General features: G+C 33.7%; 1 protein-coding gene across 3 annotated transcripts in view; it reads left to right on the top strand.

Moving 5' to 3' along the window:
* LOC114335764 (protein abrupt) overlaps nt 1-15,255 on the top strand; it is a 200,097-nt gene that overhangs the window by 161,892 nt on the left and 22,950 nt on the right. The window contains exon 7 of one of the 3 annotated variants that reach the window (XM_028286058.2): nt 4,448-6,768. The exons of the other annotated variants lie outside the window; for them this stretch is intronic. Coding sequence (XP_028141859.1) covers nt 4,448-4,746 — 299 coding nt within the window. The 3' untranslated portion in view covers nt 4,747-6,768. Of the gene's footprint in view, nt 1-4,447; nt 6,769-15,255 lie in introns of those variants that run through there. 3 annotated transcript variants of the gene reach the window in all.

Here is a 15,255-nt window from a genome sequence, read left to right as displayed (position 1 = left end):
TTTGTCTATTATTTCGAAGTGGTTTTATTAATATATTTCCACTCTTGGCGTATCTGTCATAAAAACGATGTTTTCGTTATGTGCCAGTAAGTCGTAATTGAGTGATTTGCGGTAAAATGACCAAACGACGCTATATACGATTACACAAATGGCCGTTTTCTCGCGTTAACCACCTGTCCTAATCCCCCCGCCCCACCACCTCACCGCCCTCCGGTCCAGTTCCTTCCACTTTCTGGACAAAAGCAGAAACTCGCCAAGGCGGACAAGAGGTATAAATCAATAGACCAATGTCACGGGGGGGACGGAGTGCCGAGGGGGGATTTATACAGAGCAATCTCGATGTTTGAACCTTCCTATCTTCTATTCCGAGGCCTACTTCCTTCCTATCATCCCTTGCTTGCGTTCTCTCGACCCCCCGAGGCTAAGAGGGTGAGGGGGACGAGAGAAACTCTTGTCCCTAGCAATTCGTCGATCAATTGCAGAAGCTGCTCGTTAAGATTGTTTACGCACTACAGACATTTTCCGAATGGAGTGAAATGGGAATTATTCGAATTGCAGCGGCGCGCGGAGAGGGAGGACGGATCTTCGGGGGATGCTACTTCCTATCTCTCTTACTTCCTCGAGTACAATAATCAATATGTAATTATAGTTATTGCCTCGAGATGTTAGATTATAATATACTCGAATACTTATTTTAATTTCTATGGTAATAGATATATAGCAAAAGGTGAAAACAAACTTAATAATAAAAAAGAATGTGTGTGTACTTTGTACGCACGTAAGAAGTTATACTTCTATTACATATTATGTGATTTTAACGAAATTGATATAATGTACTTTAAACAGTTTATTTATATTTATTTAAATATTAAACTAATTTTAATACTTACTACTTTCCAAAAATTTTTATTAAGACAATACCAAAAATTTAAAAAAATAAAAGAATAAAACGCACACAAACACCTTGAAAAATGCCACAAAGAAAAAATGATTTCTGAACGATAATAATTGTTGGCAAAAGTTTTAAATACGCATTTTCTGAAAAAAAAAAATTATATAACAAATATACTTACAATCATAAAATGCATAAAAAAATAAAAACTTGCATCGGGATTCGAACCCGCGAATTTGGGGGCGCTTTGATTCGTAATCGAAGCCTAGACTCACTCATCCAATTACACATTATTTGTCATGTGGAAAAATAGGGTAAGTGAACGGTTTACTGTTTGACAGTTGTTCTGAATTATGTAGTTTGTTCAAATTATGTAGTTTGATTTTTGTGGAAGAAAATATTAAAATATAACAAAACAGTAAGAAAACAATATATTAGATGAAGATTGGTAGAACTTTTGTTGGTAATCAAATTAAGTATGTAGATCAAAGCATTACATACCTACTAGATAAATAAATCTACGCCAAAAAATCATGATTTAAAAATAAAAATCGGACCCAATTTCGGATTTCTCTCTAAAATCCCCATTCTTGAGAAAATAAATGTATTCCAACCTAATCCAAATGTATAATTACAATATGATTATAATAAAAACTACTTACCAAATTAGAATGAGTTTTCCTTGTCCAAAATAGTCCAAAAATATATATATGAAAACTATTTAAAAAGGCAGTATAACTATTAACTAACATTTGTTTGTTGTTTCTTTTCCCACAAATTTCAAAATGCAACAACCATAAATAATCAAACCACAGCTGTGCCACAGCCGCCATATTGAATAATTTTTGACATGTCATTTGAACATCCAATCAGAACAAAGTTATAATGGGACTGCGCCCAGATTGAAGGTTTTAATCATATTAAAATTCATCCTCATATCGCGCCTAAAGAAGTATAACTTCAAAAATGACAAATCTATGGAGTATTGAAATTTATGAAATCCAGTGTAAAAAAAATTGTATAATGATAACAGACAGTTGAGCAGTAATCGTCAATAAGAGATTAAACATGTTCTAGTAAAATTAACTAATAATTAATAGAATAACATAAGATAAGGAAACTAGGGGGTCACTGGCTTCTTGTCTAGGGCCCATCAGGATATTTTTAGTAGACAGACAATAATACTGGACCACGAATAAGGTGTTATAACATTTAGGATAAACAAAGGATGTAAATCTAATGCAGATATTAGTAGAGAACAAAAATATTAAAAATTACATACAGGCCTGGATCCCACGTACCAAAAAAGTTTATTAATAGCAAGCAGAAAATTTGTTAATAGCTTAACGGTGTCTAGTCGGACAAACTTTGATGTACGGGAACACTGGAACAGGGGAATTTTTAATTGTGAAACGTGATTTTAATTGTGGTACTTGTCATCTTGACAAGTTTATGATTGTCAAAACTAACAGGTTGTTTGTAAGTTTATTCAATAGCTAACTTTCATATATAACACATGAAAAAATGTTTGCCCGACAAATATGTTGGGTATGCTAATAAGTCCTTCACGTAGAACATGTTAAATGAGAGCAATTATGTTGGTGATAAATAGCAGTCTGATTTTTGCAAGAGAGTTTAATGAAAGGGTAACAAATCAATTGGAAGTTCTGTCCGACCAAATACATGGAACGTTTTCGTAGTCTGACGTTCGAAACTTGTAACCTGTTCCACAATTAAAACTTCCCCTGTTCTAGTGTTCCCGTACATCAAAGTTTGTCCGACTAGACACCGTTAAGCTATTAACAAATTTTCAGCTTGCTATTAGTAAACTTTTTTTGGTACGCGAGATCCAGGCCTATTAGTCATTCAGCCAGTTGCAATTGCTCTCTCCAGTCAGACGAATATACAATCCTATTCCTAATACAAAATTAGCGGATAACTAATAGAAGAAAATACGATAAGGAAATTAGGGGGTCACTGGCTTCTTGTCTACGTAGGGGACCATCAAGACATTTTTAATAGAGACAATACTGGACCACGGATAAGTGTATTACAACATTTAGGATAACCAAAAGAATCAGATGTAAATCTAATGCAGATATTAGTAGAGAACAAAATGACATAGTAAATTATCTTTCATCATTTCATCATACACTTTGGTTGTAGAGTATATAATAGTTCCATTAAAGACTAATACATCGAGAAACAGATTTCCAGAAGTTTCAAAGCTTGAACTCAAGCTGCCATACGAAACCATCGAAGAGGGACATTGTTTCAGCACTGTTCCAGTTAGCAGGCAGCTGGACGTGTTTCATCATCTTCATCAGTCATCCTCATCAAAAATAAAGACACGAAAACGAGGAAATCCTGGTGAGAACTGAACTGACTTAGCGTCAAACCAAGAATGATAATGATTCTCCTCAAATTCCCCCGAATCAACACGAGATATTGCTTTTACCTTTTGCTAAGCGAGCTCGCATACCGAAGCAATATCCTACATCGCATGTTGCATGCATTGCGAAAAAATACGCACTGAGTGTCACATCTGGTTTTCGGTGAATCTTCGGTGACTTTCGGTGGAATTTCGTTCACCGAAAACCAGATGTGACACTCAGTGCGTATCTTTCCGCAATGTATGTTATACGATGTACGGATATTGCTTTGGTTTGCGAGCTCCCTAACATTTTAAGTTAAACGCAACTCCTTCGACGTTGGATCTGAGGCACGCTCTATAAATAAACAATTAGATTTTATTTATTCTCGTTCGAAGTCCTAAAATTCAATTATTTAAGTGTTTATTAAATAGAACCTTGGGAAATTGTAATTGTATACACAGTGGGCCAAAAATGCTACCAAAGGGACGTACGATAAGATCGTAAAATAAGTTACCTATGCCGCCGAGAAAGGAAATCTGGCAATACTGCCTTACACATCAACTCTCCCTCTCTCTCACCCCACCACTTTCGCCTCGCTGCATTGCTCAGTGTCGGCGTAGCAGCCTTCGAAGATGGAGGTAACGGTTACTGTTACCGCCAATGTGAAATTCACGTTTTTTAAATGCAAAATGGATTTCGCCTATTGACATTCATCGTCCGGTAATTTCCGTTCTTTGCGAACATGTTGAACATATATACACTTTTATCTATAAACTTCGATTAACTGACTATGAATGTCAATAGGTGAAATCCATTTTGCATTTAAAAAACGTGAATTTCACATTGGCGGTAACAGTAACCGTTACCTCCATCTTCGAAGGCTGCTACGCCGACACTGAGCAATGCAGCGAGGCGAAAGTAGTGGGGTGAGAGAGTGGGAGAATTGATGTGTAAGGCAGTGTTGCCATATTTCTCCCAGCACATCGTATTTTTTCTCAGCGGCATAGAGAACCTTTTTTACCAATGACCCTAGTAATTAAATTGAAATTAACTTTTACTTGTCATTTGTTTAGGATATTAGAACAATACTACACATTACCTTTGTATTCCCTTCTTAAGCCATACTTTTAAAACTTGTACAATTTCAACAAAAACTGCACCGAACTATTTGGCATTCCAGATGCCAGTGTAGCAGATTGTCAGATCCCGATCAAGCATCGGGAGCACCAATTCGCAGAACCAAACTACTATCAAGTCGGATCAACTATTAAATACGAATGTCCGTTGTGCGAGGCTATTCTCATGAACATCAACTTACTGAGGAGACATATCGACGAGCATTATCCCTCCGACAGTCACATGTGTCCAGTTCCGGAGTGTGCAAAGACCTTTACGCATCCTAATTCTGTAAGGAACCACATGAGAGCGAAACATTCCAAACAGTGGGAGATTATGAAGTCTGTGAGGTGGAATTTGTGAATTCGCGGAGACATCTTACATGATATGTTTATTTTATAGGTTTAATTGAATGATAGAATGATAGAACGCGAGAATCCGTATGTATCATATGCATGGATATGTCCACGATATCTTGTTCCACGATATACAGAACTAACGGATGCTCGTACACATGCTGACGTCAAACTGTTTCTTTGTGCTGTTCCAATGTTTTATTGGTATTCTTTCTGTATTAATTCTAAATTATCAAATAATTTATATCGTTGAATCTAACGCTTAAAGAGCTTAACGATTGCCATTTGTTTCGAGCTCTGTCATATGTTGTATAATATGTGTATAAAATTAATATACACGGATTATACGACAAATGACAGAAGCTCGAAACAAATGACTGTGAATGAAAAGCCCCATGTGCCCCGTTTTATGTTAAATGTCATATATTAAGTCACGTTTTATGTCAAATGTCACGTTTTGTCACATGCCACGTTCTATATGACATTTGACATAAAACGTGAAATAATATATGCCATTTGACATAGAATGTGACGCGTTGAAGTGTCTACTTTTCTATTCGCCAGTCTGAGCATTTCTGTTCCCGAGTGACGTAGATGCGTAGCTGTTCATAACGGCATACCATTAGTTCTGTATCTCGTGCTTTGTTTTTAAAATATTGTAATTAAGATCGAGCTACCGAGAAAAATTATTATTAGAATAAACTGTGAAGTTTATATTTTATGAGTTGAATCAGTATACATATTCCGCATGCAATACTTGATCATTATACAAAGTTAATACTAAAAATGAAATGAATTTCTCATAATGTGTATATGAAATCATACTCTAAATCTGCATCATCACGTCAGTAGCGCACCTAGAATTTTCCTCTGGGAGGGGTTGGCTTGGGCACCAATTTTCTTGTATTGTTTGTGAAAGACAAGTTACATTTTTCTACTATTCTTTACATATATCTCTATATGCTTTGGAAGGGGTTTTAATCTACAAACCCCCCTCCCCGTCTGGGTGCGCCAATACATCACGTTGTCGCGCTTCTGATTATAGATTGGTCTCCTTTGTCTCTATTTTGGTCATAATTTTTTATGTGTTCGAGCTGATTTCGTTTCGAGTGTTTCTATTCCTTCCTATTTCGACATTTCTCTTTCTGTTGTTTTATTTTCATGATTTTTATTTTGTTTTCCACGCCATCTCGTCATTTTGTTGACGATCTTCCTTGGCTTCTTCATTACTTATTATGGCCATTTCGTTTTTTAGTCTTCTGGTGTGTGTCCTATCTATTCTAAGCGTTGTAATTTAATTACATTCATTACCTCTTACATTCTTACATTCAAAAACCTCTCCATTCATTACAGTCTGTTGCCATTTTCTTCTACGATCGACTGCCAAGGAGATTTCTAAAGTGCTCAACCAGATCATCCACCCATCGCTTTCCCGGTCTTCTAATAGCTCTTCCCCTTCATTCTTGCATTTAACAGTTTTTTGGCCATTCTCATTTTTAACAGTGTTTTGGCCATTTGCTCAAAAGAGCACCAGCGACCAAGATCTAGAAATCCTCCAATCAGATCTGCCCGAAAAATTGGCGATTCCTATGATATATACAGAGGCAATGGTCCACCAGATGGATGCCAACAATAGCAGCAGACTATATTCAGATATCCACCCCAACTCAGGGTTTCATCGTATCAAATCTGCCCCGGTCCACCTGGGCGAGGCTTAATCGCATACGTACCGGACATGGTAAATGTGCTGATTCTCTATTCAAATGAGGTCGTGCGGAAAGTCCACAGTGCGATTGCGGATCACCTACATAGACCATAAGCCATTGTGTTTCAGACTGCCTAAATCGTGCCTACCGTGGAAACCTCCAAAACTTTGTGGAATGCTCCCCAGAAGTAATTGAATGGCTATGTAAATTGGACATTAATATTTAGGTTCATTCATTATATCTTAGTGTTTGAATAATATGCAGTGCGTCCATAAAGTAACGCATAAATTCATTATTTCGTAAACCGGCAACTTTAAGGAAAAATCCCGAAACATGTTGATTTTTATTTTTAAATTACGATTTTTTGGCAAATATATGATACTAGTGACGTCATCCATCTGGGCGTGATGACGCAATCGATGATTTATTTAAATGAGAATAGTGGTCATGTAATAACTCGTTTGAAAGGGTATTTAATTCTCTATCCACTAATATAAAAATTAACATCATTATTTATACAGGGTGTTCACAATTTTTTTTATTAAATTAATTGACAAAAAAAGATGAATGTACTGTCCGTAAACGTAAAAATGTTTTATTTAAAACATAAACATTGATTTTCGCTTAAACGAAATGTTCAAATTGCCAAGAGGTAGGTGGGTGGCAACTTTAACATTGAATTTAAGCGAAAAGCCACATTTATTTGTCAAATAAGCATGTCTTTCCTGTTTTCTGACAACAGTAAAACGTATTTTGAATTAAATAAATTACATACATTCTTCTTTTTGTCTCAATTAATTTAATTAAAAAAATTGAACACCCAGTATAAATAATTATGTTAATGTTTATATTATTGAATAGAGAATTGAATACCCTTTCAAACGAGCTATCACATGACCCCTAATCTCATTTAAAAAAATCATCGATTACGTCATCACGCCCAGATGGATGACGTCACTAGTATGATATATATGCCAAAAAATTGTAATTTAAAAATAAAAATTGACCTGTTTCGGGACTTTTCGTTAAAGTAGCCGTTTAACGAAATAATGAATTTCTGCATTACTTTATGGACGCACTGTATTATACCAGGTGTCCACTTATATTTTTCCCCATTTTAACTGCCTATAACTTATGTTTTGAAATGTTTTATTTTAGTAAAAGTTGCGTCTGAATGGATTGAATTTTTTATATCGCTTTCAAATACGAAAACAAAAATGGCGGATTTTTGAAAAAAACGTTGTTGACTTTTTGTAAATGGAACACCCAGTATATTTTTTTGTAAATTGAAAGAAAGGTCATTCACATATCCAGCGATATAAAGTTTTTCAAGATCGGTTGTCAAATCACTGAGTAATTAATTTTTAAAATGAGAGGTGCAACGTGGATGTCACATACCTAAATAACATTAATTAAGCAAATTGATATTATGTTATGTGATTTCCACATTGCATCCCTCATTTTAAAAATTAATTGCTCACTCATTTGACAACCGATTTTAAAAAATTTTATATCTCTGGATAGGTAAATGACCATTTTTTCAAGTTACAAAAAAATATACTGGGTGTTTTCATAAAAAAAGTCAAGAACGTTTTTTTTTTTTCAAAAATCCGCCATTTTTTATTTAAAAGCGATATAAAAATGGTCATCTACCTAAAAATTTGAAAAAAACGGTCATTTACCTATCCAGCGATATAAAATTTTTTAAAATCGGTTGTCAAATAACTGAGCAATTAATTTTAAAAATGAGATATGCAATGTGGAAATCACATAACATAATAATATCAATTTGCTTAGTTGTGTTATTTAGGTATGTGATATCCATGTTGCACCTCTCATTTTAAAAATTAATTACTCAGTGATTTGACAACCGATTTTAAAAAACTTTATATCGCTGGATAGATAAATGACATTTCTTTTAATTTACAAAAAAATATACTGGGTGTTCCATTAAAAAAAAGTCAACAACGTTTTTTTAAAAAATTCGCCATTTTTGTTTTCGTACTTGAAAGCGATATAAAAAATTCAATCCATTCAGACAAAACTTTTACTAAAATAAAAATATTTCAGCGAAAACCGCATATTTCTATTTTGAGCCGTTTAGAAGTTATAGGTAGTTAAAATGGGGGAAAATGGACACCCGGTATTTGCGTATTTATCGTACTGTGAAAGTCCATACGCTAAAAAATAAACAGTTTTTTTGGAAGCATGTTTTTTCCATTCTAAATACATGGCCTGCCCATTAAAGATTCTGTAGACGGACATACTGAGGTAAAGGTGGGATATTTAATTTATACAAATTATACATTTCATAATTGTGTGTATCTGATTCGCTACCTGTTGTTCTCATTTTATAGGGCCTAGTTTTCGTCTGAGTACCTTTTTTTTTCATAAATCTGTATGCGGTTTACAGATTTTTGGGTCAATATCCAAAACTAGAGGCAGAAACTCTATCGAAACTTCAAGCTTTTGAGCTATGGTTGTACAGAAGGATCCTGAAGATACCATGGACAGACAAAGTCACTAATGAAGAAGTACTACGGAGGATGAACACAACCGCAGATTTAGTCAACATCGTGAAGGGCCGTAAGCTGCAGTACTTGGGACATATAATGAGGAATCAAGGCAGATACGAGCTACTCCAATGCATTTTTCAAGGTAAAATTGAAGGAAAAATGGCCCCAGGACGAAGAAGAATATCCTGGCTTGCTAACCTGAGAGCGTGGTATAGAAAGACCTCAACACAACCATTCCGTATAGCACCCAACAAAGTCATCATAGCCAGAATGATCACCAACGTTCGAAACGGACAGGCATCTTAAGAAGATCCAAAACTTTAACCCTGTTCGAAATTTAAACCCTGATTTAATTTATCTACTCTCAAATTTGACAGTGTACCTCGAATATGATTTTTTCTCGATGGTTCGTTATACAAAGTATCTAAACCCTGTTTTTAAACTAGGAGGAGTAATTCAAATTTACCGCGCCTTAATGCTTGTTTGTAATTGGTCCAACCTCAGGCAAGTTTACTCCACTGTTATGAAATTTTGACACTAGTGACATTGATGAAATTTTGATACTATTTATTGAAACTATTTATTACTATTATTTATGAAATTTTGACACTATTTGCATTTCATAGGTTAAGGTATATCGGCGATTTTTGTGTTTTCTGCGTTATTCGTTTAATTTTTAGATTTTTAGTCCGGTTTATATAAAAAAATAGTTGTTTTTAGAACTCTTTAGCGACATATTAGTATATTGTAATCTTTATGGATTACCGTCGAAGGCCTACATCGCCGGTCCGGAAGAAGAATGACGTAGCTGAACTGTAACTATGTGCTGAGCCACTAAAGGGTAGTTGCGTCGTTATTGAAATAAGCACCATTTTAGACCTTGTTTCAGATAAATAATGACGCAACTCTAAATAGGGTTAAAAATGGGGGGACTAAATTAAGATAATGAACTTCGGACCAATAGGAATGAAAATAAAAGCCATCGCTGTAAAAATAAACGGTATACTAAATATTTAAAAACAGTTTTTTTGTACAGAAAAATTTTAAGATCAAGAATGACGCAACTGTAGATAGGGTTGAAAATGGGGGGATTAAATTAAGATAATGAAATTCGAACCAATAGCGATGAAACTTAAAGCCATCATTGTAAGAATAAACGCCATATCGATGCTCCGGACGGTTATTCTTTATTTAATACAGTGGAATCTCGATAAATCGGATTAATCGGGACCGCGGCCGATCCGGCTTATCGAAAATCCGGGTTGGCCGGAGAATATGGTAAAAATTAATAAAATACGGTACTCTTACAGATAAACTTAATTATAATTGCTAAAAAATGAAATACTTATGTCCAGTACATCTAAATTACGTACAGTTGTATACATTATTGTTTATTTCGTGGTAAAAAAACTCAGTCAAAGTGAAAACATTTTTATTTTATCTGATGAAAATCGATCCGGGTTAGCCGGACTTCCGGGTTATCGGAGGCCGACTTATCGGGGTTCCACTGTAATTATTTTAAATATTTAAACATTTTAAGGTGAAGAATGACGCAACTGTAAAAAGGGTTGAAATGGGGGGATTAAATTAAGATAATGAAATTCGAACCAATAGGGATAAAAAATAAAAGCCATCAATGTAAGAATAAACGCTATACCGATGCTCCTGGACAATTACTCCTCATTTAATCCCTATTTTAAATATTTAAAAATCGTTTTTTGGCTCTCCTGAGAAATTTAGCATTTTGCAGTTACGTCATTCGTATTCCGGACCGCCGACATGATCAACCAAAAAAGATGTATTAGGTGATTTTTCTAGTGACATTATTGGGTGTGAATCTATCTTTTGAGTTTACTCCTCGTGGTTTAAAAACAGAGTTTACACATTTAAATTTTATATATTAAATTGGTAACGCCCATCTGAAGTTAGTCGTTATTATGTAGATTGAATTCTATTAAAAATGTATTATATTCAATTCTTCTTTGATTTCATCCCTCAAACTGCAGAAATAAAATTATTTTTAAACAAATTTCCGTCCCAAATTCCTTTGAAGAAATCAAGGCATTAAGTACCATAGGAGTACCTACTTGGACAAAGATATTAGAAAGACAAGAATTTGAAATGTGATCATAAACATAAATAAATAGTACTTACCATCACAAAGAGATACCACACAAGATAACTTTTTGTGATAAAACGAGATAGACAAGTTGAAAACGGCGGGTTCGTTGGGAAAAATATTCCCATGAGATTTTTTTGCATAATTACATTCGTGAGACATCCCAGAATAAGGTTCAAGAAGTCGCCCACGTGAAAAGTGGGCCAATTTTTGAAGTTATACTTCTTTACCGGCGATAGAGGGTGATTTTTTTATATGTTAAAACCTATCAGCCCGGCGCATGCGCATTATAACTTTGTTCTGATTGGATGTTCAAATGACATGTCAAAAATTATCCGATATGGCAGCTGTGGTTTGGAGGTAAAGGTAAAGGTAAACAAATGTATAATATATTAGTTTTATTGGTGTGAGGACAGAAACAAAAAAGTTTATAATATTGTAGTGACTTTTAAATAGTTTTTAAAAGCAACAGGTACGTAATAATTGTTAATGTATCATGGGTATAAACCTACCTATTTGATCTGCCAAAATACATAGTATGTAATACTTTTATTTATATAATTTGATTACCATCAAAATTTCTATCAATATTCACCTAATATATGGTTTTTTTCTCTATGTTTTGTTGTATTTTTTCAATTCTAAATCATTTCAATTCAAAATTAAAATAATTTGATCAATTTTCAAAATATCAAAATATCACAAGTTTAATCCGTTTAGTTAGTCGATCTTCGTAAATAATGACACATAGTGTCCGTGGCTAAGCGGAGAAGGCGAATGAATTCCAATACCAACCGCTCTTATCAGCGCTGGTTCGAGTCCCAATAGAAACTTTCTTTTTTGTTTTTTTTAATACATTTTATGATTGTAAGTATATTTATTATATAATTGTATTTTCAGAAAATACGTATTTAGTTAAAAAAATTTTCGACAATTAATGTTCAGACATCATTTGTGGCTTGTTTAATGTGTTTGTGTGTGTTTTATTCTTTTATTATTTTAATTTTTGGCACTGTTCTAATAAAAATGTTTGAGAAGTAGTAAGTATAAATTAGTTTAATATTTAAACAAAATATAAATAAAAAGTATAATAATTTCGTTTAAATCATATAATAGAAGTATAACTTCTTACGTGCGTACAAAGTACACACACATTCTTTTTTTTAACATTTTTTTAAATCAAATTGCAAAAATCAATATTTTTGGCCCGGACAAGTTTTTTGGACCATTCTTAATAAAAAAAGGTCTCTTATAATTTTTCTCTAAAGTTGATCGTTTTCGAGTTATAAGCAATATAAAATTGGAAAAAACGAAAAATGGCGATTTTCAAGGCTTAATAACTCATGGGAAGTTATTATTATGAAAGTCAGAAAGTGACTAAATCAAAGTTAATGCCCCCCCTACAAGATCCCGAAGAAATTTTTGTCTATATTTTATTACTAAGCTGTTATTTTTAAGTAATAATATTGAGCGCCATGCACGTGGTAGGCGGCAGTAAATGTGAGTGCAAGTAAGATGCACAATTGGACTGCCGCGCCGGAGTGGCATCTCTCTCGCACTCAGCATTTACGCCCGGCTACCACGTGCATGGCGCTCAATATTATTACTTAAAAATAACAGCTTAGTAATAAAATAATGACAAAAATTTCTCCGGGATCTTGTAGGGGGCATTAAACTTTGATTTAGTCACTTTCTGACTTTCATAATAATAACTTTTAACCGAGTTAGCCTTGAAAATCGCCATTTTTCGTTTTTTTTTTTCAATTTTAAATTGCTTATAACTCGAAAACGATCAACTTTGGAGAAAAATTATAAGAGACCTTTTTTATCCAGAATGGTCCAAAAAAACCTACAAAAAAACTATCCGGGCCAAAAATATTGATTTTTGCAAATTGATGAAAAAAAATTGTTAAAAAAAATTGGGCCCACTTTTAACGTGGGCGACTTCTTGAACCTTATTTTGAGATGTCTCACGAATGTAATTATGCAAAAAAATCTCATGGGAATATTTTTCCCAACGAACCCGCCGTTTTCGCCTTGTCTAAGACCTTTCACGTGCAGGATATAGGAAATAGTGTAAATAACTTCTTACTAATGCTGTAAAAATATGCTTATAATTCATAAAAAAAGGATTTTTTTATGAATAATTATTAATCGTGAAATAATAAGCTTTATTAATCTTTATAAACATCGCAAACTAAAAGAAAACTTTAGAGCATAATTTATTTTTAAACATCTACAGCCTGGAAAAACACAAAGCCATATATTTTCTGCTAGAGAAGAATTGACCAGAAAACAGTGAAACAATCCCTGCTGGGAACTGATTAAAAAGAATGTAAAGTAGAACACAAAGAAAGCAACTACAGCAATATTGGCGATATTGCACATTTGTCATTCCAAATAAATCGAAATCAGATAAATCATTTTCTGTTATTTCACAACTAATAAACAATTTATATGCTAATATCAACATCTATTATTATTTATCACTATTATTTAGACCAGATCATATATCGAAACATTTTTGAAAAGTAAATTAAATTTCTGATCAGAAATGCATCAAAATTTAATGCATAATAAATGTTATCGAGCATTGTTAATTAAAAATAAATCATTAAAGAGTAATAAATTGTTTTTAGTTGGTTTTGCCACTTCCAACGGATTAAATTAACGATTTGTGATGCGCAGATCCTAGGTATGCGCACGCTTTCATCGCCCTTCATAGGCAACCAGCATTGACACTCGATGTGTTGATGATAATCTACTTCGGTGGAAGGCGGAAGGGTATTCGAAGGTTTGACGATTAAACAGGACCGTACTCGTCTAATTTCATTAAATACGTATGTTCTTAAATCTCAATAATTTTTTAAGTAAAATTGTTGTTGGTTTTCAGGCAAAAACATAATGGAACAATATAAATTTATTGGTGGGACTAATATTATTTTTATGTTTAGTTATTATCCAAAATGTTACAATTTTATTTACTATTCAATTTTTTTCTTTTCGGTTTAATTAATTTAATATTCACTAGATAACTCGCGACATACTAAAGTCAATAAATTTGCATCTTACGACCGCTGTTTTGTTGCATGATATAACACTCAACTTAATTCAAACTATTGCTTATTTAATTCAAGCTTCTTCTTCTTCTTGCTTGTTGGTAGATTGTTACCTTCATAAATGATTGTTATGCTTCTATCGTTGGGTGATTTGTCCCTATATTTGCTGAGCAGTATAGCTTATATTGTATATATTTATACGGGGATCTTGACCACTGCCGCATATCGATCTCCACCTTCTTGAGTCGGTTATTCCTTCTCATTTTTGGCTCTGTTTCTCAATATTCCTCTCTCCATGTTAATACTGGTCTTCTTTTCCTTCTTCTTTTCCATGGAACATATATAGTTGTTTTGGCCATCGTTCATGGTTGTTTGGATTCTATTTTATTTACGCGATTGTAAAATCTTTCTGTTCGTCTTTTTATTTCTTAATGTGGGATTTGATAAAATCTGGATATCCGACACACTTTTCTTAGATAGTCCATTTATAACACTTCCAGTTTTTTCTTCTCTTTTATCTTCATTTGCCAACATTCAGATCTACGTCAAAATTGGTTCTACAACTGACTTGCAAGTCATTTTTGTTTGTAAGCTAATTTTAGGAAACGAAACTGATGAGTTTATGGTCTATACCACATTTTTTCTCTGTTGTATTTTTTGCTGAATGTCCCGTTTGGATATTTCTTCCTTTGTAGGTATTTAAATTCGTCGTATTTTTTATATGTCTAATCGAGAGTTAGGGATTTCTTACTTAATCCTTTATTTTAAGATATTTTGTTTGGTTAATATTGATGGTGAGTACCCATTTTTCGGTTTACTTTAGAATCATTATAATCTATATCTTCCTTTTCGTTCGCCATAATCACTTGATCGTCTGCGAAGAAACATTTTTTATGTACTTATTCCCAAGTTCTATTCCCAATCCTGTACATGTTCTCCTCCAGTTGGTTAATGTTTTCTAAATATAGATTTTAAATAGAGTTGGTGATAAAGGACGTCCTTGTCTCAAGCGTTTTGTGACAGGAAATGCGTCGGAATTTGTATTATCCATTTTAGTGGCACTTTTTGCATTTACGTCATGTTCCCGTTGAGGTATGTATTACTTACTTAGGCCTG

This window comes from Diabrotica virgifera, chromosome 6 (genome assembly GCF_917563875.1).
Source record: "Diabrotica virgifera virgifera chromosome 6, PGI_DIABVI_V3a".
NCBI lineage: Eukaryota > Metazoa > Arthropoda > Insecta > Coleoptera > Chrysomelidae > Diabrotica > Diabrotica virgifera.
This window is presented reverse-complemented; position numbering and strand designations above follow the sequence as displayed.